The 27,375-nt window shown below is 43.5% G+C and overlaps 1 protein-coding gene across 3 annotated transcripts in view; it reads right to left on the reverse strand.

The window, feature by feature from the left end:
- The window catches only part of Wars2 (tryptophanyl tRNA synthetase 2, mitochondrial), a 57,085-nt gene that overhangs the window by 21,001 nt on the left and 8,709 nt on the right, over positions 1-27,375 (reverse strand). For all 3 annotated transcript variants that reach the window (XM_070006457.1, XM_070006456.1, XM_070006458.1), the window contains exon 2: positions 7,080-7,337. In XM_070006457.1, coding sequence (XP_069862558.1) covers positions 7,080-7,337 — 258 coding nt within the window. The remainder of the gene's footprint in view (positions 1-7,079; positions 7,338-27,375) is intronic.

The following is a 27,375-nucleotide window of genomic DNA, read 5'->3' on the forward strand; positions in this document are numbered from 1 at the left end:
TTACCTTACTACACCAGAGCCCAGGCCACACCATCCTGTCCAACCTGGATTTTCCCATGTGCTTTACCACCTGCTCATATGCTTCATGTTTTTTGCTCTTTAATGATGAGTGCAAAATATGAGTATATGTAGATATAAAGCACAAGTTTGATATGAATCAACCCCAAGAGTTTGGTTGCCTAGGGTTAGCCTAGGGTCAGAGGAAACGAAAGGAAGGAAGATAAAGGAGAGATAAAGGCTCTAGGCAATGCCAAGGATTAAGCCACCTTCACCTGCAGTTTCTTTTTTTTTTTTAAATAAGGAAGTTGAAGCAAATATGACAAGATATTAACATATTCATCCTTGGCGTTGGGAACACGAATGTGTATTATGTCATTACCTGTATTATTTTTTCCAAAAAAAGATTTTTAATTCAAAAAAGGAGTCCAGGCAACCGTGATTCCAAGAAACATAGCTGCTAGCCATGCGGCCCACAGAAACCGGTTCAATGAATGGCTGGATTGAACTAAGGTACTTGCAATGTCTTCTAGGACCTCACTATTGCCGGCACCCACACTATCTTCCCAGGAATCAGGTCCTGTAAGCTTTAGTTAAGACACTGGGAAGGCTCTTCAGACTCACAAGTTTCCCTTTATTGCTTCCGCTAGGAAACGAGCAATTTCATGCTGAGTTATTTTTATTAGGCTCATATCATCCCCATGACAAATCCTTTAACAAGAACCTTGTTTGGGGATCTGATTTTAATTAAAAGAGATTCTGTATCAATGATACACTCTCACTCTCCTGGACTGGCTTGTCTCCTATCAAGGCGTGTAGGCCAGTGAATGTCTGCCTGGACACAACTAGAGTTCCCTAAAGTCTTTATCCAATGCTTCCAAAGTCGAGCTAGCTCCAGACTTTTAAGTTACCTCCACCTGAGTTCTATGCTTACATGAGGTGTCAGAGTCTGCATTCTTTGTTACTTATACCAATATACCCATCAGCTTTTGTTAAGCCATACTGGGTAACAAATAGCCCAAGATGTAAGTGGTTGAAGGAACCTGTTTCTTTTCTAGTCACACTCCATATTAATCTATAGATTAGCTTTCCCTTGTATTTACCTATCTTTTCATTCCAGCACCCAAAATGAAGAAGTAGCCCCCTTTCTGGTATACTCCATTTTCATGACAAAGGAAAAAGCACAAGAGCACTGAAGCAAACATGAAATGGCCTTTTAAATATTATTCTCATTGATATAAAAAATAAAGCAGATACAAAAATGATAAGGACCTGAATTTGGCATGACAGAAACCATCGAATTACCAGTCAGTGGCTCACACCTGTAATCCTAGCTACTCAGGAAGCTGAGATCTGAGGATTATGGTTTGAAGCCAGCTCAAGCAGGAAAATCTGTGAGACTCTCAGCTCCAATTAACTACCAAAAAGCCAGGAGGAGTGTGTCTCAAGCAGTAGAACACTAGCCTCAAGGTAAAAAAGCAAAGCTCAGGCACAGTGCCCTAGACCTGAGTTCAAACCTCAGAGTTGGCACAAAAAGCAAGCAAGCAAGCAAGCCAGCAAGCAGTGAATCATTGCAGTAGACACCAAGAGAGAAAGAAAACAAAGGAACTACAAAGCATTCAAAAGACAAATAACTAAATGGCAGTATAGGTCTGTCCCTATCTACCAATCCTAATCTTGAATGTAAATGACTCAATTCTCCAATCAAAAGACAGAATGGCTGAATGGATTTAAAAATAAAAATAAAAAGCAAGATCCAACTATATACTGCCAACAGGAGACCCACATTGGCTTTAAGGATTCATCTAGCCTGAAAGTGGAAAAATCAGAAGCTGTTCCAGGCAAACAGTAGCTCAAAAGAGCAGGCAGGGTGTACTTCTCAGACAATAACTTTCAATGTCATCAGGGCCCTTGCTTCCCGTTGGCTTAGGGAGTCTGTGGGTCATCCCCACATTAGTGGGAGGGGTGCCCTGTCAGTCACCTGGCACAGGGGACACTCCTACACGGCGCCGGTCAGCAACTCTGGCCCGAGGACTGTTTCTCCAAATGGTGCTTACATTTCACAAAGGCAGTCAAATTACAAACAGAAGGACAAGGAAGAAGGGGAACAGAATAAAGGTTTAAGAAGAAAGAGAAGGGAAGCTTTTTTTTTTTTTTTTAATGGGAGAAGAAATCTGGGTATCAATGGCTCACCCCTGTAATCCTATCTATTCAGAAGAATGAGATCTGAGGATCACAGTTAGAAGCCAAAAAAGTCCATGAGACTCTTACGTCCAATTAGCCCGCAGAAAGCTGGAAGTGGAGGTGTGGTTCAAGTGGTAGAGCACCGGCCTTGAGCAAAAGTAGCTGAGATCCTAAGGCTCTGAACTCAAGCTCAAGTACCAAAACATACACACAAAAAAAATCATGCCAAAGAAACAATACATATTATTTATAGCCATATCATCTGTAATAAAGATTTAAACACATATGTAGGAATGATAAATATCAAATAGATACAGAGGTTATACCCTTTGGAGAACAGAGAGTAGAGTGGAAATTGAGTGAGCAATACAGAAAGTTTCTATTATATTTGTGATGTTTTATTTCCATTTTTTAAAAAAACATAAGAAAGTACTGCCAAAAGGTTAGCATTTCAAAAGTCAGTCATCCATCTTCATACTTTTCTGAGTGGTTGCAATATTTCTTAAAAAGCCTCACCCTGCCTTTGCAAAAAAAAAAAAAAAAGGAAAGAAATAAGAAACTCTTCTGAAAATATTTTATTATTGAGGATAAAAAGTAGTGTCTTAAACCTACTATTTGTCTTCTAATCCTACTTTACCCTTATATAAATCCTTTATAATGTCAAGGAACATGTGGGAGGAGGAATATATGTGTGTGTGTGTGTGTGTGTGTGTGTGTGTGTGTGTGTGTGTGTGTGTGTGTGTGTGTGTGTACACACACACACATACATATATAGTGGGGTACAATGAACTTACTATTTTACCAAATATGGCATATAATTTTATTTAAATAAAATGGGAATTTATGTTCTTCTTTGTAAGACCAGATGCTGGTGCCTCATGCCTGTAATCCTAGCTACTCAGGAAGGAGGCTGGGATCTGAGGATTGAGGTTTGAAGCCAGCCCAGAGCTGATAAATCCATGAGACTCTTATCTCCAATCGACCAGCAAAAGCCAGAAGTGAAGCTGTGGCTCATGTGGTAAAGCACCAGCACTCACACACATGCGTGCGCGCGCGCACACACACACACACACACACACACACACACACACACACACACATATCCATACTCAAGTATGTTTCCAAAAGTACCAGGATAAAGGAAGGCAAAAGAGACTTCTGATTTTAAACCTTGTTTTCACACCTCTAAGAAAGGGGCAAGGGGATCCAGGCTTTTGTTGGTGCACTGTGAACCAAGATTCATATGGTCAGTTCCTCTGGCCTTTATTCAGAAACACATTCCCCTAGGGTCCTCTTTTATTTATTATCGATTTCAGTTTCCTGGGAAACAAAACAAAACTCTGATCAGAGAGCAAGTCCTCATCCCAAAACTGCAGATTCCATTCTGCTCCCTTGACTTCCCCTGGCCCACTATGGACCTCTTGCAACTCCACGTCTGACGCTTTAAACTGTCCTCGCTTTCCTGGCCTCGGCAGAGAGCCAGTGCTGAAGGCTGTGTATCCCCCTCTACTTCCCATCTGCAGGGCGATTAGGTTGCAGGGAAAGCAACAAGGGAAGATGCGGGGACCTGGGCCTCAGAGACGTCTCTGGGTCTCATGCCTAATCTGCACTTAGGCGCTCTGGAAATAAAAGACCATTGACTTTGGCACTCAGATGAAAACCTATGCCAAATACACACACAGGGGTACTCTCTCTCACACACGTGTATGCATATACACACATACACACACACACATGCACACACACCTTTCAGAAGCAAGGAGCTGGAAAATTCCCCACATATGGCAAACATATTTTCAAGGAAGTACCATGTCTACAGACCAGTGGGAGAGAAAGAAAAAGAAAATAATAAGGAAAAAAAAAACACTTCCATTGCTCCAAACCGCCGAGAAAGAATGTAAAAGATTGGAGATGAAAATTATTGGTAAAAATCAGTGTCAGGAGATAGCTAAATTCTTTTTCCCTACTTCAACTCATTACTAGGAGTTGTTTTTTTTTTTTCCCCTGATATACAATGATAACTCATGGGAAAACTATCTTCATACTTTAGCAGAAGGACATATTTATAAAAAGAATAGTTTTCTCTAGCTGACAATTTCAAAAATTCTTAATTTTACTTCTTTTTGCTGTCTGTTTGGTTTTTGTTTGTTTTTGTGCTGGTACTGTAGTTGGGTCCTCACACTCCACTTGGCTTTCTTTCTCACAGCTGGAGCTCTACCATTTCAGCTACATCTCCACTTGTGGGATTTTGGTGGTTAATTAGAGATAATCTCTCTGACTTTTTCCTCTCAGGATGGCTTCAAACCAAGATCCTCAAATCTCAGCCTCCTGAGTAGTTAGGATGAGAGTCCTGAGCCGGGCGAAATGATCTGTCCTGTATGTTAATAATTGATTTATCAAACTTTGTCAAAAAAAACCTGGAAGATGTTTTTCAGCAAAGAGTAATTGGTAAGAGCAAATCAAATCATGTGATCATAAAAAAAAATTAATGCTGAGTCTCAAGAGTTTCACCAAATAGTGAAAGACACACTGGCCTGAGCCCTCCAGGGCCTCGTAGTTGAGGCTTTCCAAGGCCTAAGCTAAACTGAGGTTGGACTTTTTACCAGAGGACAAAAACCAGGTGCTGATGTAGATTTCATCTAAGAGGACTGTGATGGGGAAAGGCACCTGAGCCACCACCCTGTGAAAGGAGGAATGGAGCGAAGGGGTAACAGGATGGTCCAGGCAAGAGAGAATGAGGGCACTGAGCATGCTCCAGCTCCCACTGCCCTGAGGCAGCAGCTCTTGAGCCAAAAGCATGAGAAGGGTGAGCAGGTAGGAGGAGAATTAAGTCTCTTACCCCAAAGGCAGCAAAAGTGGTGCTGGGGGGTAGGATGGAGTGAATGAACAGATGGACAGATGGCTTTTCACCTATCCTAAGTAGCTAAAATTATAGGTATGGGCCATTAGTACCCAGCTTGAAGATACGTGTGTGTGTGTGTGTGTGTGTGTGTGTGTGTGTGTGTGTGTTGTTCTTTTTTCTTTGTGGCATTGAGGCCTTACACATACTCATAAATACTCCACCACTGAACTATACTTCCAGCTCAATTGTATATATTTTTTGTTTATTTGTGTGTTTTTGTGCCAGCACTGGGTCTTGAACTCAAGGTCTGGGCACTATTCCTCCCTTGGCTTTTTCACTAAAAGCTGGTGCTCTACCAGCTTTACTTCCTGCTTTTTGCTGTTTAATTGGAGATAAAAAGTCCTAGGGACTTTCTTGCCCAAGCTGGCTTCAATCTCAGCCTCCTAGGTAGCTAAAATTACAGGCGTAGCCACCAGTGCTAGCCTACTATATATGTTTTGATTCTGTGTGAATCATTATGTTAAGTTCTGTAGGTATCAAAACATTTATTAATATCATCATGAAAGTTTATGACCAAAGAAACATTAATTGGTTGGATTTTTGCTGTACGTTAAAGCATACAACAAAGGCATGGCCATGTCAGAATTTTTATCTTCTTTGCCTTGTCTCTGTGCCAGGCTATCTGCTAATCAAGGAATAGACCAATGTATCCATAGTGAAGCTAAGACTCAACTATCCTGGCTTTGTTCTGAGCCTTTCTTGGCTTGGAAATAAGACACTGGGATTTTGTCTTCCAATTTCCCATCTTGTTTTATCAAGTCTTCTCAAAAGCTATTATATAAAGAATGAACAATGGGAATTATTCGGTAGGCCTTCCAAATGCAGGAGCCAAGAAAGCAACAATGGAATTACACAAAACCACTGGTAAGAAAATGTGATCCTTGCTCTCTGGGAGATGACTCAATAGTACGAACTCGTCTGTTCGCATGTAATCCAGCAGAGAAAAACAAGTCCCAAGCCAGAATTATTGATGAGATATGACTTTTTGGTAAATGAAAAACTACAAATCTACCTCATGGGAGAGAAGTTGAAAAATAGGATTGAAATATAGGGACACTTAAGGATAAGAATATAGGCAAAACAGCTGGGCGCCAGTGGCTCACACCTGTAACCCTAGCTACTCAGGAGGCTGAAATCTGAGGATCACAGTTCAAAGCCAGCCGGGACAGGAACGTCTGTGAGACTCTTATCTCCAATTAACCCCCAATAGGCTAGAAGGGGAGCTGTGGCTTAAGTGGCAGAGTGCTAGCCCCAGGACACATGGACACGCACGCACACACACACACACACACACACACACACACACACACACACACACACACACACACACACACACACAGAATAAAGGCAAAACATTAAATTAAAACAGTTGTATTTGACCAAGTCATTCTTGAAAATATATATATATATATAAAATACCACCAGCGGAGCTTTAGGAACTATTAAAATCTTTGCCCAAATACTCTGAAAATAAAAGTATTCTCAGTTGTAATCTAGACCTAGTGATACCAACATAGCACCCCATGATTTCATCATAGATTTTGAGTTTATAATTTGTTATACAGGAAGTGGAACTATGACTTAAGTAGGGGAGCACTAGCCCTGAGCAAAAGAAACTCAGGGACAAGTACCTAAGCCCCTAGTTCAAGCCCCAGGGCTGGCACAAAACTAACAAACAAACAAAAATATCAAATAGTTATTTGTACATAGTGGTTTCAATTCAGCATGTCAGGTTAGGAGTACAATGCATCTTAATCCATGTGGCCTCTTCAATTGTTCTCCCCCTCCCTCCCAACCCTGGTTCCATTTTCACACCCCTACCCTTCCTCCCTCCATTCCTCTGTCTCCCCCCACCCCCTTTACCTTCCTCCTGCCCAACACGCGTTTCAGCTCCTCAGCATTCGTTTTGTTCAACGACCAGCTAGTTTGTTCAAAGGAGTCACACCATTCTCTGAATTACAGGAAAAGAACAGTGGTTGTAACAGGAGAAGCTGACCTGAGACTGCTGGAAAAGAATGCTTTTCTCAGGGTTGATGCCACAGGCAAGAAGGGCTGCGGTCATGTCCAGGACACTCTGCCGAAGGACGACAGGGTCCTGGGGGACGGTGATGGAGTGCAGGTCGACGATGCTGTACAACACCGATTCATACTGGTCCTGTAGCTTCACCCAGCTGTCAATAGCACCCAAGTAATTTCCCAGGTGAGGAATTCCTGTTGGCTGAATGCCCGAAAAGACTCGCTTTACGCTGTCATTCTGGAAGGAAGAAAAACAAACACGTCGGTCTTTGAGGCAGGGCCCATGATCCTCCTCTCCCGTGGAGCTCTCTAGAGTAGCTAGTTCTATTCCTGTAAACTGCACTCTTCTAGCCAGCCATCATCACACACGTTTGTTTTGTGCTTACTCTGTGCCAAGCCAGGCGCTGTGCCGGGGCCTGACACGTGTTACCCGATTTTATCCTCACAAAACCCACTATGGGAGGTACACTGTCACTTTCCGCATCTCCCCGGTCTTAATCCATTATTTCTCACTGTCACACAGCCAGGCCATGGTGGGGGATTTGAATTCGAGTAGCAGGGTGCTTGCCTGGTTAAGCACAAGGCACTGAGTTCAAACCCCAGGACCGCCAAAACAAACAACGAGATGAAGTTGAGAGGAGAAGAGCAGGTGATCAGGGTAGGGAGTAGGGAGAGAACAAGATGGGGAAGAATTCATCAACAGGGGTTATGTCAGCATCTGATAGCCACCTTCTGGTGTGTTTCTGCACACTGGGTGACTACTGAGAATAAGAAGCTGTAACAAAAGGAATGTGATGGGGGCTGGGAAGGTGGCTCAGTGGTAGAGCGCTTGCCTTGCATGCATGAGGCCCTGGGTTCGACTCCTCAGCACCACATAAGCAGAAAAAGCCGGAAGTGACCCTGTGGCTCAAGTAGTAGAGTGCTAGCCTTGAGCTGAAGAGCTGAGGGACAGCACCCAGGCCCAGAGTTCAGACCCCACAACTGACCAAAAGAAATAAGATTGCGATGGCCTTCACCATGAGGAAATGGATAAATGCTTGAGGAGACTGACATGCTCTTCTACTTGGAGGGTTGTTTTTTTTTTTTGCTAGTTAATTGGAAATCACAGTCTCTGAGATTTCTCTGTCCTGACTTTGCAATTGGTAAGAGCAAATCAAACCATGAGATCATAAAAAAATTAAGGGTAAGCAGTCACAATAGCTTTACAGAACGGTGAAAGAAATCTCCATCCTCACAGCTCAGCTAAGGTTTGAATTTTTTGCATACAGAATGAAGCAGGCGTTCACTTTCCCTACATGATATCTGAGGACTGCTTCCTTCCGTTGCTCTGATGTGCTGTCTCTGCGCTCACAGAACCCTGCGAGAAGAAGCTGGAAAGAATCTTATCTGTTGTTGTTGTTATTGTTGTTGTTGTTGGGTCTGAGACTGGGACTTGAACTTGGTGCCCCATGCATTTGCTCACTGTCTTAGCACTCTACCAACAGAGACATGAATCCAACCCCTAAAAGGTTGGTTATTTCTTTTTTCTTTCTTCCTTTTTTTTTTTTAAGGTCTGAGCTAGGACTCAAACTTGGAAATTGTATTGTAATTTGCTTTAGTGTGTGTGTGTGTGTGTGTGTGTGTGTGAGTGTGTGTGTGTGTGAGTGTGTGTGTGTGTGTGAGTGTGTGTGTGTGTGTGTGAGTGTGTGTGTGTGTGTGTGTGTGTGTGTGTGTGTGTGTGTGTGTGTATCAGCCCTGGAGCTTGAACTCAGGGCCTGAGTATATGCTATATCTGAACTTCTAAGATCAAAGCCAGCATACTAGCACTTGCACCACAGCACCACTTCCTGGTCTTTTCCTATTAGCCCAGTTGTGTATGTATCCTTACCTGTGCTAGCATCACATTGTTTTGTAAATGAACGTCGGGACCAGACAGATCAAGTCAATCCATCTTTCTTTATGTGTGTGCTGGTGCCGGTGCTTGAGCTCAGGCTCCCACAGGCACTTTGCCTTTTCACTGAAGACTGGCACTCTGCCATGGATCCACACCCCACTTCTGGTTTTTTGCTGGCTAATTGGGCATAACTGTCTCTTGGATTTGTCTGTCCAGGCTGGCTTTATAATCCTCAGATCTCAGCCTTAGTAGCTAGGATTACAGGAGTACCCAGCAGATCTTTTTTTTTTTTTTTCTTTTACAAGTATCTTACCCAACAAGGAAACCTGTGGTGGACAATATTTCTTATAAGTTATGGCACGGGGAGTATGAAGGAGGGGAGAACCTGACTGAAATACAGTATAAACAATGAAATCCTCCCCCCCCCACATAATGTATATAAACCAATATGAAAAAAAGAAAAGTATAAGAACAATGAAAAAAAACAGTATCTTACTCATCCTGGTCTTTCATATTTCTCAATACATTTTAGAATTACCTAGTCAAGTCTCAAGGGTAGGGGTCTTATCATTGTAAATAACATAAGTGTCTTTATCATATTGGACTGTCTCTTCCAGGAAACCATACCGCATATTAAGGCTTTAGTCCTTTTATCTGACACTGGGGTCTACTAACCTACTTTAAACAAGTGAGTGTCAGGGCTACTTAAATGTTTTTCTAAATTCTACAAATACTACAAACAACAGCTTATTTCTTTTCTCTACTCCTAAGATAACAGATCTAAAGTAGAATACCACATCCTAGTTCTAAGGGAACTAATTGAACTGGATCCAAGTCCTCAGGAAGAAATCCAAAAGACTTATAGCTCTGAGGGTATGAAAAATACCACTCAAGTATCTGAGAACAGCTCGGCGCCAGTGGCTCATACCTGTAATCCTAGTTACTCAAGAGGCTGAGATTTCAGGACTGTGGTTCAAAGCCAGGCCAGACAGGAAAGTCTGTGACATTCTTATCTCCAAGAAACTACCCAAAAAGCCAGAAGTAAAGCTGTGGATCAAGTGGTAGAAAGCTAGCCTTGAGCCAAAGAAGCTCAGGGTCAGCATCCATTCCCTAAGTTCAAGTCCCAGGACCGGAACAAAAAAACCAAGAAAGAGTAACTGACAACAAACATAATCTAACCACATAAACATACACATACACACGTGTGTGCACATACATACACACTCATACTCAGCCTTTAACTCTTCATAGTTTAGAAGTAATGTTTTAAAATAGTTTCCATTTGAAGTTTGGAGAAAAACAGAGTGAGAGAGAGAACCAAAGAGAGAGAGCCAGAGAATGAGTACATCCTACTTTAGTAAGGTTTTCCTCCAGTACTGATTTTCACCAACCCTGGATTCCTGATATGGGAATAAGCAAAATAATTTTCAGTACAGTAGAAAATGATTAATGGCTTTTAGGGCTGATTGATGAAGAGAGAAAGCAAAGTAGAAAAACAAACTCTGAACTTAATAAATGGAAAGGAAGAAAAAAAATCCATCTAGAAATACTGCTCTAGAAAGATGAGAGGATTTTTCTGGTAATGTAAAGGATTATGAAGACCAAGAAAACTGAGCTGAAAAAAAGAAAAAAAAGAATAGGAATATGTCTATATAAATTCCCCTAGGGTCACACAAAGAAGTTATTCCCTAGGAGAAATGGAGAAAACAAATTCTTGAGAAAACTAGGAGAGAAACACACCAGAGGAGAGACTGTGGGAAGAAAAGGCCTGTGAGTGGCATGAGAGGGCTGGGCATGATCTAATAAATCTCCATTCCCCAGTTCCTGAGTTTCTGTCCATCCATGCAGAGGGAAGAGCAGCATCAAGAAATACCCCAACAAGACATGTTTTGTTCAGTTTGCAGGAGCTAGTTAAGAAAAAAAAATACAGCCTCAAAACTAGGACCCGGATCCCTGGTCTTAAAAATATACAAAGAGCAACCCGCTTCACGGCAGTGAATTTATGTTCCTGTCTGTATTCTCTCGCAAGAGTTGGCGGGTGGCCTCTCGGCATGGCAGGGGAGACACGCCTGGTACCATGAGATCATGGGGCTGGAATGTGGACTTTGGGTGGTGGGAGGATGGGGGTTCTGAGTTCAAAAGCACAGAGATGGTGAAAAATGAAAATGAAAAAAAGCCCAATGTCCCAATGGACAGGAGGCCAACCACAAAGCAAATAGCTTCGAGACTCACCACAGGCATGGACCAGGGGAGGGAGTGCTTGCTTATAATGCCCAGGGGCAGACGGGCGGGGTGGGGGTGGGGTAGAGAGGGACAGGGAGGGGGACAGCGAGTATCAACAGGTCTTTGTATCAGGGGCACATTTCCCTAACAAACGCCATGTCCAACCAATGCACAGACTGGCTCATTTGAGAACCAGCTCTGCCTGTGGGTGGTTTGAGACCTGGGACTCGATAAATTCCAAGAGAGGATGAGTGTTCGAATCCATTAACTTACCAATTTCACCAACACAGTGGAAACTATACCTGGGTAAGGGACATTATCTAAAAAAAACTTTTTGTTGTTGTTCTTTATGTGCCAGTACTGGGGCTTGAACTCAGGGCCAGGGGCTGTCCCTTAGCCTTTTTTGCTCAAAGCTAGCATTCTGTCACTTGAGTCACAGTGCCACCTCCAGCTTTTTGGTAGACAAGTGGAGGTAAGACTTTCAAGGGCTTTCCTGCCTGGGCTGGCTTTGAACCTTTGATCCTCAGATCTCAGCCTCCTGAGTAGCTAGGATAACAGGCGTGAGCCACCAGCATCCAGTTTAAAAAGAACAAAAAACACTACAGTCAAAGGTGAACCAAAAACATGGCTGACAACCACCATGTCTTCTTGGTTCCAAGAATGGTATTTTATCCCAAACTGCAATCAAGAAAGTAAGCAATAAAGTTATTGCTTAAGATAGACATCTCCACAGGTCCCTTTACTTTTTTAAATTGTGCATAAAATAAATTTACCATATCAAAATCATCACTGCTTAGCTCTTTACCAGTAATTCTCACACAGGCCAAGCCTCGGGTACCTGAAATACATCTTCAGCATTTCATTGGAAATACCTCTATTACCAATTCAGGATTGAAGGGCTGGAACTAGGAGGATCAGTACAGGAAAACAGCATGTTATTCCTGGTGGGAGGAGGTGTTCCCTGGAATACCCTGGTCACGGCTCAGCCTTGTTCTGTCCCCCTGAAGGTATGCAGACAGCCATGGTCTGCTAAGAAATGTTCCTGAGCACCAAGAAAAGTGGGCTTATGACTGCTTGGATAGAAACAGATGCTCAGGCCTGGGAATCAAAACAGACTAAGAGGGAAAGTAGGTCTTCTATCACTCCTGAATGAGGAACAATATGCAGGTCAGAACGTTTTTAATTGCTTGCAAAAAGGAAGAAAAATGAGACACTAAACCATTAGATTGTGAGTTCATTGCAAATATCGATGAAAAGGACTTAAAGTATATTGTTAGTTCTGGGAAGAGGAGAGGGAGGGAGAAAGGAGGGGAAGGGGAAGGGGGAGGAAAAGGAGGAGAAGGAGGAGGAGGAAGAAGAAGAGAAAGAGGAGGCAGACGGCAGTGGCAACAGGAACAGCAACCACCCCTGGATGCTAGTGGCTCACTCCTGTAATCCTATTCAGGAGGCTGAGATCTATTTAGGAGGCTGAGATCTGAGGATCACGGTTTGAACCCAGCTCAGGCTGGAAAGCCCAGGAGGCTGTCATCTCCAACTAACCAGCAAAAAGCTGGAAGTAGAAGTATGGCTCCAGTGGTAGAGCACCAGTCCTGACTGTAAAAAGCTAAAGGAGAAGTGCCATGACCCCAAGTTCAAGTTTGTTTGAGCACTTCCCAATCTCAAGTGTTGGGCGTATGTGCTGGGTGCTGTATGTGCTCTGCGCTATATGTGCTGTGTGCTGTAGGTACTGTGCATTCTATGTGTTGTGCATTGTAAGTACTGTGCACTGTATGTGCTGTGAGCTGTAGGTACTGTGCACTGTATGTGTTGTGTTTGTAAGTACTGTGTACTGTATGTGCTGTGAGCTGTAGGTACTGTGCACTGTAGGTACTGTGCGCTATAGGTATTGTGCACTGTATGTGCGGGGCGCTGTAGGTACTGTGTGCTACATGTACTGTGTGCTGTAGGTACTGTGCACTGTAGGCACTGTGTGCTGTAGGCACTGTGTGCTGTAGGTACTGTGTGCTGTAGGTACTGTGAGTTGTAGGTACTGTGCACTGTAGGTATTGTGCACTGTGTGTATGTGGCGCTGTATGTACTGTGTGCTGTAGGTGCTGTGCACTGTAGGTACTGTGTGACGTAGGTACTGTGTGTTGTAGGTGCTGTGCAATGTATGTGTTGTGCGCTGTAGGTACTGTGCACTGTAGGTGCTGTGTGCTGTAGGTACTGTGTGCTGTAGGTACTGTGAGCTATAGGTACTGTGCACTGTAGGTATTGTGCACTGTGTGTGTGTGGCGCTGTATGTACTGTGCATTGTAGGTGCTGTGCGCTATAGGTACTGGGTGTTGTATGTACTATATGCTGTAGGTACTGTGTGCTGTAGGTGCTGTGCACTGTAGGTATTGTGCACTGTAGGTGCTGTGTGCTGTAGGTACTGTGTTCTAATCCTTCATGGCATCAGCATGTGACTGCATGCCATCCTCCTTCTTGGGATGAAATCCACCTCTCAAAAGCATGCCCTGCCCTCTCCTGGCCCTTCTCTTGTTGGATAGCAGAGGCACTGGCGCCACAGCCCAGCAGGCTCTTGTTCTTGCAGGCTGGAAGTCCAAGGTGCAGGAACCAAACCCTGCCTAGGGAGGCTCACTTGCTTGCTCTCTTGGCCTCTGACGGCCCACGGCTCCCTCCTCAGGAGGGAGCTGTCCATCTTCACACAGTCCTTCATAAAGACTTTCACCAAGTCACTTCAACGAAGCCAATCCCCCGTCCCCCTCTCTCTGCTAGTACCAGTACTGGGCTTGAACTCAGGGCCTCGTGATCTTGATTGGCTTTTTTTATTTTTACTGAAGGCCGGAGATCTACAACTTGAGCCACACTTCTACTTCAAGTTTTCTGCAGGTTGATTGGAAAGAGTCTCACTGGCTTGAATGCCTGGACTGGCTTTGACCCATGATCCTCAGATCTCAGCCTTCCCAGTAGCTAGACATGAGCCACTGGCTCTCCCTCTCTTCTACTGATCCTTCCCTGTGCATTCAACCCCCAACCATTTCTCTCTGATCCTACACCCCTTAAATACCACCCCTTTTTCCATACCAGGTGCACACACACGTGCACCCCACCCCACCAGCACCCCCACACAAACACAGAACAGATCCTGCTTTTATCCGTTTTTTTTTCTTTCTTGTACCTATCACACTGGTAACTTGGTAAATATTTTCTTATTTGCTTAGTAAATATTTTCCCACCTAGATGCTGAGTCCCTCTAGGGCTTTTCATCTTTATATCCCAGTGAGCAGCATGGTGGCAGCTCCGTGGTGGGGCCCTAATAAATGTTGGCTGAATATAGGACACATCTTTCCTCCCCCACTGGGGCTCCAAGTGAAAAAGGGCAAAATAACCACAGACAAAATGAACTAGAGGCTCCACGGAGAGGCAGTTGTTAAACAAATGCTATTCTGAGATTGTGTTGGCTTGCTGAAACTCTGAAACTTCATTCTTTAAATCAGGGCACATGGAAACTACGTCAAGCACGCCATACCCCCAGAGACTGGTGCTAACAGCAGGTTTTCTCTGTACCTGGACAGTCATAAAACTGGTGAGACGCTGAACCCAAAATCCGAGTTCCACACTGGGACAGGAGAAATGGAGATAGCCTTGGCTCCAGGTCTGAAGTAGAAGGGACTGACAGGGGACGATTTTGTATGAGAAGAGTTTGCTTGGGCAGAAAGAGTAAAAGGTTCATTAGACTGATTACTGGAGTAGGGAAGTAAGAGTCTCCGCCAGCATCTACCGTCTTGTACTGATGGAAGCAGAGGCTCTGAGTAAACAAAAGGAAGATGGAGATGAGATCAGGGGTCTGTGAGTATATTTCCTGTGCCAGCAATGTCACCGTGATGTGGGTCCACTCTTGAACGTACTAACTCAGGAGTGTTAGCAGTGAAAGAAAGGCGTGAACTTCCAGACCTACAGTTTTCAATCCTGGCTGCACAGTAACCCAGAGCTTTTTTTTTTTTTTTAAGTCCCCTCTCTAGGTCCCACCACCCAGAAGGTTTGATTTAATCCATGGATTTGTCACAAACACAGAGAGGCTTAAGAGTGCCTCAGTGATTCCAACACAAGGTCCGAATGGAAAGACTAGAACTCAAAGTGGACTGCTACATCGTTATTCTCCAAAGTTTCCTATCCAGGAAACATGGAGTCGTCTCCCCCCGCCCCCCCCCCACACAACAAAAAGACTAACAAAAAGATCATAGATATAAGTTCACTCTCTTATATTTTGCATTTCAATCTCTGAGACAGTCATTCATTAGTGTCTAGTGAGAGGCCACATTGGCTCAAGGATGTTCAGATACCACACTATTCCAAGACTATAGAAGGACACTAAGCAGCTAGGAGGGGCGGTTTCTACTTGGTAATAGACCAAACCCCAGACTAATAACACGTGGCTTGGGCAAGTGAAGCCAACACGCCTAACATTCTTACACAAAATATGTCAAATGAGAGCATGACTATCTCTGAATCTTTGGGAGAGAGACAATGTGAGAAAAATATTTAAAAGATACTTTTACTAGCATGAAGATAGTTAGCTAAAAAGGGATCTCTGTATCCATATACACTTCTACCAGCAGAAGTCAGTCTCTCCTACTTTCCTCTCTCCCTCTCTTCCTTCCTGTGTTCATCCTGTGGCTTGAACAGAGGACCCAGGGCCTGTGCACCATCCCTGAGATTCTCACGATCAAGACTAGCACTCTACCACTCGAGCCATAGCTCCACTTCCGGAATTTTGTGGTTAACTGGAGATAAGAGTTTCACAGGCTTTTCCTGCATGAGCTGGCTTTGAACTGTGCTCCCCAGATGTCAACTTCCTGACTAGCTAGGATTATAGGAGAGAGTCAACCACTCCCTCTCAGGTCCCTCCCCGCTGCCATCCCTCACCCTGGCTCAGTCTCAGACTGAGGTTGGGACCGTCCTCAGGGTGATTCTTCATCCTTTGCATTCATGTGTGTCCAGGCCCTCCTGTCAGCTCAGACTTAACTTTAGAGTGAGTCACAAGAACGACAGGCAGGCAGGAAAATATGACCGTGACGACTAGTGTGGCGATTAGCCGTGGTCGGGAAGCGCAACCCAGCGCCCCACTGCCTGGATGCATGTCCTCGCTCTGTTACTTGAGTGTTCTTGAGCATGTCCAAAACAGGAATGCACAGGAGGACCGCAGGAGTTGAAGTGCACTGGGCTCAGCAGGCAGGAAGTGCTTCGTTATGATCTAGCCCTTTGTGGGAGACAGCAAGTTAAGTGGTCTGTTTTGGTGCAGCCATTCAACACCTGGAAGTGTGTCCTACAGAGCTCTTCACCCAAGAATATTAGGCTAGATAGTGTCCCCAGAGGACCAATTCCACTTCAAAAGAATGACAAGCAAGTCTTGGCATATTTAATCTAGGAGAGCTTTCCTTTTGAACAGCAGAATACTACTGAGCAGGCAAGAAGGATGTGAAGAACCAGTGGAAAGAGAAACTTGACTTAGGAGCCAGCCTGTGCACCTGCTCTGTGTTCTTGTGCCAATCACACAACCTGCTCTAGGTCTGCCAAACAGGAAGATTAACAGGAATTTCCCAAAGGACCCCTGACACTGCCCACCCACCGAGTTTTTCTGTAAGTATGTGTAAAAAGCTCACACTGACAACGGTGGAAGGATACACAACAACTGAACTATTCAGCCTGTACCTTACTTTTTGACACTGTACAGAGTCATTTGTTTTTCCAGTGTGTAAACATTTCAGTCACCAAGTTTTTAAAACTGGCCTACTTTTTCTGTATAAGGCTTATTAAATTAACTTGCATGTAACTGTAAGAGTCTTCTATTAACTGAAATGTTAGGGATTACCATGTCCATTTTACCTAAAAGCAAATAAAGACCAAATTATTTATAAAGCTTGCATGTGACTATTTAGTTATCTTTTTGTGTGCCAGTATTGAATTCAGAGCCTTATACTCTCATTTGGCTTTTTTGTTCAAGGTTAGTGCTCTACCACTTGAGCCATAACTCCACTTCCTCCTTGTTTCTAGTTAATTGAAGGTAAGAGTTTCATGGGCTTTTCTGCTCAGGCCGGCTTTGAACTTTGATCCTCAGATCTCACCACTCGAGTAGCTAGGATTAGGTGTGATAGGAAAAAGTCTTATTTGTTTATTCATTTTCTAATTTTTCTGGAAATAATGTAGTATAATCTAAAGGATATAAGCTTCATGGGCTCACAGGACATTAATTCAAATTCCTTTTACTTTGTTCACATACATTTATTTGTTGATCATCTGCTGAGCTGACTAGGTAGGAAGCCTTACCATCAGAGAAATCTTTGCAAAACTCTAGCAGCAGCATCCTTGTTTCACAAATGAGAAGACTGAGGCACCGAGGGGTTCAGTAAGTACCACATGAGTGGTAATCAGAGGAGGAAAAAGTCAAACCACTGGGCGCTGGTAGTTCACCCACAAAATCCTAGCTACTGAGAAGGCTGAGATCTGAGGACTGAGGTTCAAAGCCAGCCCAGACAAGAAAATCTGTTAGACTCTTTCTTATCTCCAATTAATCAGCAAAAAGCCTGAAGTGGAGCTGTGGCTCCAATAGTAAAACACTAGCCCTGAACAAGGAAGCTAAGGAACAGCACCCAAGCCGTGAGTTCAAACCCCAGTATAGGCACAAAAGTAATAATAAAGAGTTAAACCCAAGTAGATCAACATAGTCCCATGGTGCACAAAGGTGATCAATAGAAGTAGAGTCCTAGCACTCAAGACACTATTTTCTTTTACCTCTTTGATCCACTAAGTAACAACTACCTTCCAGCAGGTATGATCTGAAATGGACTTAAATTTTATGTGCTGATAATTCCACAGCAGTGTATGACTCTCTCTCTCTCTCCCTCCCGCACGGCTTCTACCGAGAGTAACAGCTTGATGTGCTGTTTCCATTGAGAAGTGGTAGGCCATACCAGAGCAGGTGACAGGGACAGTGGTTCTTATTCATCTGGGCAGCAGCTTCAGTGCTAATTCTAAACACAGGTGGTGAGAGAGACAGCCAACAGGAAAGGGGAAGGAATGGCGGCTGACACGAGCAAGGAGGAAGATTGATGGTTTCCCTTTCTCTCTTTCCCCAGTGCACCAGCCTGGGGGGGCAGAGATGTAGGAGCCGCTGTGCTGGGGACAGTAAAATACACAGCACAGTGTCTGTCTCACTGCAAGGCTGATTAATGAGGCCAAAATGACACCAAACACAGCCAGTGCTGCGGGTGGAGAATTCACAGGCTTTTCTTTCTTTAATAATTTCAACAAAAGCAGTTCCCATCAACTGCCAGGTTTGAAGTGGAATTACCCTGTGGTCACAGCAATACAGGAGTGCCTCTGGTAGGAAGTGGAAAATAGAAAGGACGAGAGCTATAATAAATTCGCTGATGGTCATCTGGTTACAAACCCTGGTCAGCAATCCTTCTGTCTCTGATTGGCTGGAAGATCTCACAGATAACGACTGCATTCACTTCCCTAATTAATGGACAAAGAACCCGGGACTGCATCATCCCAAAAATCTTTGTGAATCTTTTAGAAGAACTCTTCTTTTTAGAACTAGAAGACCAACAGCATTACTAACTGTTCATGTTCCATTGTACTTCCATAGTGTATACATTAAAAAAAAAAAGTACACAGAAAACATGAATGTTAACACAAAAAAATGTTTCACAGCTCTATGGTGAGGTGACCATCTCCATTTAGACTTCCCACCGTCAGCTCCTATACGACATCCAGACCCAACGGCCAGGTGAGCTCTTCCCACATGCACCTTCCCCCTGGATTCCCAGTCTGGGGCAACTTGACCAGCCAGCCTCCTCCCCAGAGCTTTCTCCACTACCCCATTCTATGGGGTCATACCCAGGATCCACCAATCATGAGCTATGGGATCTTGTTTCATTTTGTTTTGTTTTTGGTTGGTTGTGGGGCTTGAACTCTGGGTCTAGGCAGTCACTCAGCTCTTCAGCTCAAGGCTGGCACTCTACCACTTGAGTCACAGCACCGCTTCTGGTTTTCGGGTGGTTCACTGGAGATGAGTCTCACGGACTTTCCTGCCCAGGCTGGCTTTGAACCGAGATCCTCAGATCTCACCCCTTGAGTAGCTAGGATTACAGGTGTGAGCCACTGGTGCCCAGCTGAGCTGTGAGATCTTTACAGGTATTTGGCTCTTGACTTCCTCATCTGCAATTAAAAGTTGAATAATATCATTTTATGGGCTATGAGTATGTAACAAGGCTTCAAAATAGACCCTACATGGGAAATGCTCAAGAAATATTAGCTATTATTACGTCCATCATGTAATCAGTTACGAAGCCTAGGGGCATGGCTTCCCTACCCCATCTGTCATAATGTCTGAACCTATCACCCACCTGGGCTGTGTCAATAGTGCTGGCCCTTATTTACCCTCTTCAGCAGCAGCACAACTATCTCCTCAAAGTAAGCCGTCTCCACAGGTTCCTCCTCTCCTATAGGTTTAAGTCCAGCCTCTCACTGATTGTATAAATCCCTCACAATCTGATTTCCCACATTACTAAAACATGGCAGAGGCCAAGTGTCTCCACAATTGATGTTACTTAAGCAAGTAAAAAAGTCTCAGGGGAAATAGATGTTTTACTGTTTTTACATACTGTTTTTGTGCCTGTACTGGGGTTTGAATTCAGGGCCTTGTGCTCTCACTTGGCTTCTTATGCTCCAGGTGGGTATGCTAGCACTTGAGTCCACATCTCTAGTTCTGGCTCTTCTCTGGTTACCTGGAGTTAAGAGTCTCACAAACTTTTCTACCCAGGCTAGTTTTGAACCATGATCTTCAAATTTCAGCCTCCTGAGCAGCCAGGATTACAGGCATGAGCCACAGTGCCTGGCTGTTTTTACATTTTTATACGTTTGCACTAGGTTCATATCATGTTCAGAAACACCCTAAGAACAATCAGTTATCTTTAGGACTGGAGACTAAATGTCCCAAATGAAAATAAAACAGCTTATTTTTTTCCTAAGTAGGATTAAAATGTTAAATGTTTCTATTGCTTGGTGTAGTGGCTTAATTATGTATACACATACTCCCCAAATTAACATCTTCCTGAACATTAGAACGTGACCTTATTTATAAAGAGGGTCTTTGCCGATATAATCAGTTATAATGGGATATTGGATTCAGTTATAATGTGACATTGGATTAGAGTGAGCCTTAAATTCAGTGATTAGTTTCTTTATAAGAATTGACAAGGTGGGGGGGAGTAGGGGGAGGAGATGGGAAGGGAAGGAATGGGAAGGGGAAACAAAGGCGGAGGCAACAATGCTTGATAAGAAATGTACTCATTATTTTGCCCATGTAATTGTAACCCCTCTGTATGGTATTTTCACAATAAATAAATAAATAAATAAGGACACACACACACACACACACACACACACACACAAAGAAGTGTTACACAGGGAAGAAGACCATGGGGGAGGGGGTGTACGCAGGGTGGTGGAGGAAGAGATTGGATGATACAAGTTAAAGAATGGCAAGTATTGCCAGGAGCTACCAGAAGTTAGGAGCAGGCAGGGAATGATTCTTCGGTAGGGCCTTCCGAGGGGCCGATGCCCTGACTTCAGATTCCTACATTCCAAACTGTGACAACATGAACTTCTGTCACCTTAAGCCAACCAGTCTGAGGTCCTTCTTGTTATGGCAGCCTTTGGAAACTAATACACTTGGCTAATAACGAGAACTGACATGGGGGTGTTAGAAGATCTATAGCAAAGCTACTACCAATCATTCCTGCTGGACAGTCCTTGGCCAGGCCACAGAGCTCTGTTCCAGTGGGCTCAAGCCCATGTTGGACAATGCAGGGTAGAACACAGACTCTGCACCGATCACTGTGCTTGGTAGAAAGCATAGCTGCCCATGGGTACTGTGCTGAGCGGCAGGAAGCATTACTGGTTAGACCAAAGCAAACCAACCAACAGTCCAGATCAGCAAAGGGGCAATTGTAAAGACGGTTCTGTGATTTCAGTCTGGGATCCATTCAAAGGTCTAGGGCCATATCTTCAATGATTCAATGGTTGTTTATTTTTACCAACTGAAATATCCACTTCACCAAAATCCAGGAAAAATGCAAATGTAGACCTAGCAAATACCATTTCCTATGGTGAAGAAATACTGAGCATATAACATTTTTTTCCTAATAGCATAACATGCAGTGTTTGCACTACCACAACCTATTGTTCTTCTCTGGGTGGATGCTTTTTTAAAATTAATTTATTTTATTTTTCATTTTATTATTCTGGTTTTTGTGGTACCAAGGAATAGAACCCAGGGCCTTATGCATGTTAGGCAAGCACTCTACCACTAAGCCACATTCCCAGCCCAACACTGGTCTTTAATAAACACTATTTCATATTTTATTGAACAGGACAGCATTTGCCATATTCTATAATACAATCTTTTAAAAAACATATATTTCCTATTGCCATTGTAAAGGTGATGTATAGAGGGGTTAAAGTCAAGAAATGAATACATTTCTTTTTGAAGTGTTACCTTTTCTCATTTTTCCCTCCAGATTTTCCCTCCCGAACTCCCTGCCCCACAAGTTGTATAATTTATTTTCAACATAGTGTCTCTAGTGAGTGTCACTGCTGCATTTGTTCAGCTTTTTTTTTTAATCTTTGAAATTTTAACGGGTTATATTTCAGCATTACCACTGTAGCCTAATTGGTTTGAAAATATGTTTTCTAAGAAAATAAACAGTGAAGCATTTCTATTACATTTGAGAAGCAAGTACACATGTCTATAATTTTTCCTTGAAGCTCTTTTGAAAGGTTTCTTAAGAACACAGTATGTAATTAATAAACTTTGGAAGAAAAAAAAATCAAATTTGCAAATGAGCACCAGCTGATCATCAGTTCCCGCCCCTTCTTCATGTTCAAAGGAATAGGTCAACAGTCTCTGGGGGCTCTCAATGACAGCCCCTAATGTTAAGAGAATAGTTCAATGGATCTTTGACATGCCAGATCACTTCCTGAAGGTCACATCTTTGGATCCCCGATAAAAGTTTTGAGACAATAAAACCAGGCACTCTATGCACAGATGAAGGGAGGTTGTTATCAAAGAAGTGTCAGGATCGGACACATTGCAGAGTTTTTGGCTCCTCAGATTTACTAATAAACCTTAGAACGTTACATATGCAAGTATTTAGCTCTTCCTCTAAAATTCTGCCCCCACCCTCCTGGTGCTCAGCGGCAGCACTGATTTTAATCTGCATTCACCCTGGGAGTATGCCTGCAAAGGAAGGAGTAGGGAAACTCCAGCCATGGTCTGTACAGACCCCAGAAATCACTGGGTGCATGACGGGACAGACATATATACTTCTTTTACACTTCTTGTGGCCCACCTGCCTGTATTCATAATTGTGTATGGATGTTATAAATAGCCAAATGGTCACTGGCAGATAAAAGGTTCCCTACCCTTGCCAGTCTTTACTGGGCCAAATAGAATTGTACAGTTTTCTTTAGACAGTCTTTCCTTTACCAATAGTTGACCTAAACAAAGGCTTTTTTTTTCCTCTTTTTTTCTTGTGTCCAGTACTGGGGCTTAAACTCAAGGTGTGGGTGCTATCCCTTAGCTTTTAGGTTCAAGGCTGGTGCTCTACCACTTGAGCTACAGCTTCACTTCCAGCTGTGTAGTGGTTTATTGGCATTGATGAAAGTCTCACTGACTTTTCTGTCAGATCTCAGCCTCCTGAGTAGCTAGGCTGACAGGTGTGAGCCATCAACACCTGGCTGGCTACCTTTATACCTCTCTTGTGAAGTTACTCCACTCTCCTGGGTAATTCTATTTAAGGTTCCATTTTCACATTTGCATATTGAATGAATTATGTGATTTTTAAGGCCCTTCCTTGCTGTAACCTTTCCCACTGGCTACTCCTTAGAATTCTCTCAGGAGCACTCCAGATTTCTTCCTCTATAATAATTAAGGAAAAGTTGGGGATATCCTGCTCAATAAGGTAAAAGTAAATTAACATATGACTGCCTGCTTTTTGTTATTGGGACGAAGATTTGCTTTTTAGGGGACAGGACCAATGCTCACTCGAGGTTCCTTGTGGCTCTGGGCCTCTGGTAACCTGGTGCATCACGGACGGTGTGACTCTCTGTTCCAGATCAGGAGCCAAGGATGGGAAGCGCAGGGTAGGGTGGGCTGAGTCTCAGAGGCCCTCCAAGGGCATGTGCTATGTGACATGTCTTTTAGTTCCTTGACCAGAGTTCAACACCAGCTTCCCCGGCCTCCTCAGTGGGATTTGGCGATCTCCATCTGGGCTGCAGCTTGAGGACCAATCACGGTGATCCAGAATGTACTGCTCCTGGGTAGTTTGGCAGCTTTTCCTGCTATCTCCTTTCTAGTACAAGTGACACAACGTAATCCTCAACCATTGCACCGGCCGTCAAAGCTGTACAGTCCCTGCTAAGTACATCCTGCAAGGACCCCAACCAAGGCCTGCTTCATCAGAGCTCAGAGTTAGATGGCCCCCAGCTACCTTAAAATGCAGCCATATGCGCCTTGACATTACAAGTCCTATTATGCAAGTCTCCCCAATCCCAGAGGAGACGAGAGGACATGCCACTGCTGTTACTTCCTACCCTCATTTTAAAGAAACAGAAGAAGGAGGAGGAGGGGGAAAAAATCCAGCCACAATTGGCTCCAGTTGGTGTGAATAATGGGATTCAGTTGTCAGATTCCTGGAATACTGCCAGTGTGGTTATTAGCGGTCCAGATTCTAGACCCACTTATACAGAGGACAATGAATACCAATTTGAATAAGGACAGTATTAAGAAGATATAATATTGGGTACTTGGGTGTGGAATGTGACAATCCACAAAATAAAATGATACTTGCAGTAAGTCCTGTCCATAAGCAAGGAGGCAGACCCGGATGACCTTGGTCCAATTATAATTTAGGGCTTTTTTGAAGTCTCTGATGGAAGAATCCTAGCTATGACAAGTTGGCAGTAACCCTTGTGATCTATTTTACTGGGATCTATATTGTCACTGCAAGAAAATAAAATACAATCAAACCTAAGTACAAAACTAGAGAGCGGAGCAGACCTGGCCTGTGATCATTAGACAGACTGGCCAAGGGCCTCAAGCCTTTGATGCCCTGACATATTATTTTCTGGATAGTGTCCAGCAACCCAATGCAGAATAGCTTTTTCTCTAATGTATCCAGATGGCAAATGGAAGAGATCAAATTCAACAGTTTCGGGGTTGACCTTAATGGATGTGAAAGGCTGGCTTCTCTCCTAGCTTTTTTAGGGCTCTCCAATACAAAAAGAAAAAAGAAAAAAAAAAAGGTCTTTGAACTGAGACAAATAATTGTGTATGTGTGTGTGTGTGTGTCTCTCTCTCTCCTGTCTCTCTCTGCCTCTCTCTCATCTCTACAAAACTAAACAATGGATATGTCAATCTGGTTCCGATCCATCTTCTGTTTGAAAAAGACAGCCAAGTATCTGATCCCTCGTAATCACTGACAATCATGAGATACCTTCTGTGAAGCTCAGTTGGATGTTACTATTAATATTCTAGAAAGCCTTTTTTGTTTTAAATTTCCTCAGGCAAATCTGTTTTCCTTCAAAACTTTAGTCAAATATGCATGCAAATGAGCATGTGTGTGTACCGCTAAAGGTTGACAGCACCTACAATCGCTAGTAAGATTCTCACACTGAGGGCTGAGCTTCAGCATTGGCTAAGGTGAGCGTGAGACACTGGGGCTATTGTACAGGCAGACCCCAGGCAGCTCGCTGGGAAGCCATTTGTATATTGAGGAATGTGAGGGGAAGGCCTGTCTCGCTCCCCAGAGAAGAGGATTTACTTACTGAGTATCTATCTCATCACTCACAAGCAAGTCCTGAGTTAGCAAGAGCAAGAGAGAACCATGAGCAGGAGGGGCTGCTATTTCAAAGAGGAATACCTTCACCTCCTGGGAAGTATTCTATAAAACAGAGACATACGTGTGTGTGTGTGTGTGTGTGTGTGTGTGTGTGTGTGCCTGCACATGCATGTACACATTGTGTGTGTGTGTGTGTGTGTGTGTGTGTGTGCCTGCACATGCATGTACACATTGTGCCAGTACTGGGGCTTGAACTCAAGACCTAGCGCCCTCATTTGGCTTTTTTACTCAAGGCTGACACTCTACCACTTTAGTCATACCTCCACACCCAGCTTTTGGCTGGCTAAATGGAGATAAGACTCTCTCAGATTTGTCTGCCCATGTTGGCTCTGAACCTCAATCCTGAGATCTCAGCCTCCTGATTAGCTAGGATTACAGGTCTGAGCCACTGGTGCCCAGCTAAAGCAGTAGTTCTTCCCCTGGGTTTGCAGACTTGTGAACATGTACACAAAGCACTGAGAACGCATGTCCACATTTCCAAGGTAGAAGATGCACATTTAATCAAGGGATAGAGGGACCACCTCTGTCACCAAACTAAGAACTCCGAGGTCATGACTTCACAGAAACCAGGTTAGCTGGGTGCCAGGTGCAGGTGACTGTTATCTCCTATTAATCAGCAAAAAGCTGGAAATGAAGGTGGCTCAAGTGGCAGAGTGCCAGTCTTGAGTGAAAAAGACATATGATAGCACAAGTTACTAAGTTCAAGTCCAGGGAACAAAAACAAAAACAAAAAAAAGAGGACAGGAAGACAGGCCTTTAAGCATGCTGGTCTACCTGCTGGTCCTCAGACATGCCACATGTCTCTAAGTGTGGCCCTTCCTTCCTTCTCTCCTTTCCCAGGATGCTTTCCCCCCAGATACTGCCACATACAAATCCACACCACCTTCTGGTTTCTCCTCAAAAATCACCTTCTAAGTTGGGTGCCGGTGGCTCACACCTGTAATCCTAGCTACGCAGGAGGCTGAGATCTGAGGATCGCAGTTCAAAGCCAGCTTAGGCAGCAAAGTCCATGAGACTCCTAAATCCAATAAACCACCAGAAAACCAGAAGTGGCACTGTGGCTCAACTGGTAGAGCACTACCAGCTTTGAGCCGAAGAGCTGAATGACAGCACCCAGGCCCAGAGTTCAAGCCCCATGACCGACCAAAAAAAGAAAAAAAAAAAAGGAAAAAGAAAAAGAAAAAAAGTCACCTTCTAGAAAGCTTTTACTGACCACTGAAATTAAAACTGCATTATTCCATGAAATATCTGAATCTTGGCCTCATTTAATTTTCTCTATGTTGCTTACTCCATTGAACACACTCTGTATTTTAATTGCTTGCTCATTGTTATTCTCTACTAGTAGAATGGAAGCTTCTGCCTGTGTTTTCTACTTGCCTTGCTCAACTTGTACACAGCAAGAGCGTATAAGTAGCTAATAAATGCACCAATGCTTGTATAATATTCATGATCTCACTACTTCCATGAAATACACATAAAAATCTACCAAGTGACATGTCCAAATAATAATCTACTAAACAGGGTCTCTCAGTAGTACAGACACGGAGTACACGTGGCCCAAAATATACTACATAACTATATAAAAGAGCAGAAATTTATACATACTCACCTCTAGAATATTCTCTTACCTTTTAGGAAGTTACCCTTCTACTCCAAATTCTAATATCCAAGAGAATTCAATTATCAGGGATACCACCCATCCAATATACATTCAATAAGTATATCAGATATTTTCAGCTTTGACCATTTATTCTCTTGTCATGCCCTGCAATGCTATCAAAAAGAACTTGTTGGGCTGGGATGGTGGCTTGCCTAGCACGCATGAAGCCGTGGTTCAATTCCCCAGTACTACATACACAGAAAAAGCCAGAAGTGATGCTGTGGCTCAAGTGGTGGAGTGCTAGCCTTGAGCAGATGCAGCTCAGGTTCAGTGCCCAGGCCCTGAATTCAAGCCCCAGGACTGACAAAAAAAAAAAAAAAAAACATAAAAAACTTGTTCTTTTTTTTCCTTTTTAACTTAGTGAGAAAGTTGAAGACTTTGTGTCTTTTTAGATGGTCTTCCTATAAAAGACCCAAATTTCAGAGCTATTCAACCTAGCAGTGATCTTGATTTTGTTACTCTATTTTGAAGATTCACTCCTCTCTCTCCTCATTCCTTCTAACAACATTCTAACATTCCAGTAGAAACCAGATAACTCTATTTTTCACATGGTTGATTTAAAGATGGA

The sequence above is a fragment of the Dipodomys merriami genome, unplaced genomic scaffold, assembly GCF_024711535.1.
Source record: "Dipodomys merriami isolate MVZ:Mamm:240054 unplaced genomic scaffold, mDipMer1.0.p SCAF_7, whole genome shotgun sequence".
NCBI lineage: Eukaryota > Metazoa > Chordata > Mammalia > Rodentia > Heteromyidae > Dipodomys > Dipodomys merriami.